The 2,230-nt window shown below is 34.6% G+C and overlaps 1 protein-coding gene across 1 annotated transcript in view; it reads right to left on the minus strand.

The window, feature by feature from the left end:
• LOC110421464 (putative aspartic proteinase GIP2) overlaps nt 1-539 on the minus strand; it is a 2,198-nt gene extending 1,659 nt beyond the window's left edge. Inside the window, exon 1 of the mRNA XM_021435065.1 lies at nt 6-539. Coding sequence (XP_021290740.1) covers nt 6-490 — 485 coding nt within the window. The 5' untranslated portion in view covers nt 491-539. The remainder of the gene's footprint in view (nt 1-5) is intronic.
• Between the last annotated feature and the right edge of the window lie 1,691 nt (nt 540-2,230).

The raw sequence follows: 2,230 nt of genomic DNA on the forward strand, positions 1-2,230 counted from the left end.
TAGACCCACAAGTGAAGAGAAACTTAGGCACAGAAACAACTTGCCCAGGATTTTTTCCATTGGTACATTGGACTGACACAACATCTTGGGCAACCTCACCACTTGTGGCAGTGCGGGTGACAGTGTTGGCTGGGAGGAGACCGCAAGTGTTATTGTTGCAGCCTGGCTTGGGGCCATCGAAACAACTTCCACAAGACTTGGACCTAGCCAAGGAGCATTGTGCAGAGTTGCAACGAGCAGGCATGTAGGAAGATGAGACATAACCCCGATCACAATCAACCCAGAGAAATTCACCACCAAGATCAAGGGTCAACTTTACAGGCACTAAAGGGGTTCTTTGCTTGATCTGGGTCACGTATTGGTTAGTTGAAGCGTCTTTTGAGACCGGAAGAACCAATGCTTTAGGCCTAAAGGAAGCTTGAAGGGATGGAGAGGCGAAGAGGAAGAAGAGCAATGCTGTAAATAGAAGGAATCTACTAGAGGCAGCCATTGTATTTGGGCAGAGATACTCACAGTTTAGATGGTGTGGAGAGCTAGTGAAAGCAGAGGTGCATTTATAGCTGCAGCCAATGTCATTGATGGCAACTCGGGAAATCAAAGTAGTTCTATGAAAGGTGGCGATTTGCAAAATTTGACCATTGACTCTGTGCTTTTATCAAATGTTCTAAGAATATTCGAACCCGGATTTCAGTGTTTTCATATGCAACAATCCGCGTTGCGCATTAAAGATATTCAACTTCAAATTAATCTCTAATTGCAAATAAATGAAGCAAAACATAGAAAAAGATAAGGACTGACCATTGATGGTCAAATATTCAAAAATCCATAGATTTCTCATTAAACCAAGGGCAAACATCTATACAAGATAAAACTTTGAAAATGAGAAAGTATTCTTCAGAAAATTTAATATAAGAAAGAAAGCCGCCACTCTGTTTATGGGTAATTGAGCATTTTGAAGGTTTTTCTTGTTCTCTTTTTTTTTTAATTTCATTTTCTCCTCCTTTAAGAATCTGTCAATAGATATAATTTTGACAATTCAAGATGGATACAAGCCAATTACAACTGTAATTAATGATTTCCTAATTGCTGCTTATTCTTTTCAATGGGTAGTTATGAAGTAGTAGACAAAATAATTTTGGAATGGATGTTATCTTTCTAAATAAGAGCAAATGTTCTTGAGTCAAATTAATGAAAATACGTGTTTGTTAAGAAACAAAAGTGTCAATAATACATCACATTATCCAAATCTATGTTATTCAATATAAATCTACGCAGTTAAATGTCAAATTGAGTTTGACCAAGAGGCTTGGCCTAAATGGCCATCTAACCCACTAATAGAGGGTGGGGAGGCTTGCTGCAAGCTTAATTCCAGTCCAGGTCCTCTTAGCAAAAAATTTTACTTTTTCTTTTTTAAATGAAAAATTAACTTGGAGTGTCAAATTCATTAAGAAAAAAAAAAGGTTTAATGGGTTCTAATGTACTGATCAAATCACTGATTTTAATTCGAAAGTGGACAATTTCACATAATTTACTATATACTTTATACCAAAACAAAAGGAAAAGTGCTGCTGACAGCATAATCAGATTCTGGACCAATGTTTCACTTTATTTTATAAACTAATACATTAAATTATAAATATTCCTCGTGTTAAAACTACACTTTCGAAGCAACTTGGATAAGGTTAACACACTTTCGAAGCTGCTTTGGTGTTATTACTAAACACAGTGGTACTAGTACTATGAGAAAAATGTAAGGAAAGAAGAACAAATTCTTAATAATTTAGATCTTTTTATGCTTTTGCTTGCATGCTTTTAATTTGCTAAACAAATTTAGTATGCTCCACCACTCATCCATTAACGATATATACATATGCTAAGTAGAAAAGTTCAAAGATGTTGCCCAAATAGAGAATTAGTGTTTTTTTTTATAATTAATAATTATCTTTCTTTATTTTAATCTTGACATGCCAAAAAAAAAGAAGAAATTGTTTGTTCATTTTTAATAGTATGGTAGTAATAATTTAAAGAGAGGACAAGTACACAAGTTTGGTTGGTGCACCCTGGCCTAGGGAAACAAATTTAGGGCTTCTTCCATAACAATTCTCTCTTTGCCTTCTCATCATGCTTGAGGGGCACAATAACCATGCATTAATTAGTTATTGTTATTTTTTTAAAACAAAATATGAGAAAGTTAAAAATTAAATATAAGTGCAGTTATACTATAATATAA

Source organism: Theobroma umbraticum, unplaced genomic scaffold (assembly GCF_002168275.2).
Source record: "Theobroma umbraticum cultivar Fairchild unplaced genomic scaffold, ASM216827v3 scaffold_130.0, whole genome shotgun sequence".
In the NCBI taxonomy this organism is placed as follows: Eukaryota; Viridiplantae; Streptophyta; class Magnoliopsida; order Malvales; family Malvaceae; genus Theobroma; species Theobroma umbraticum.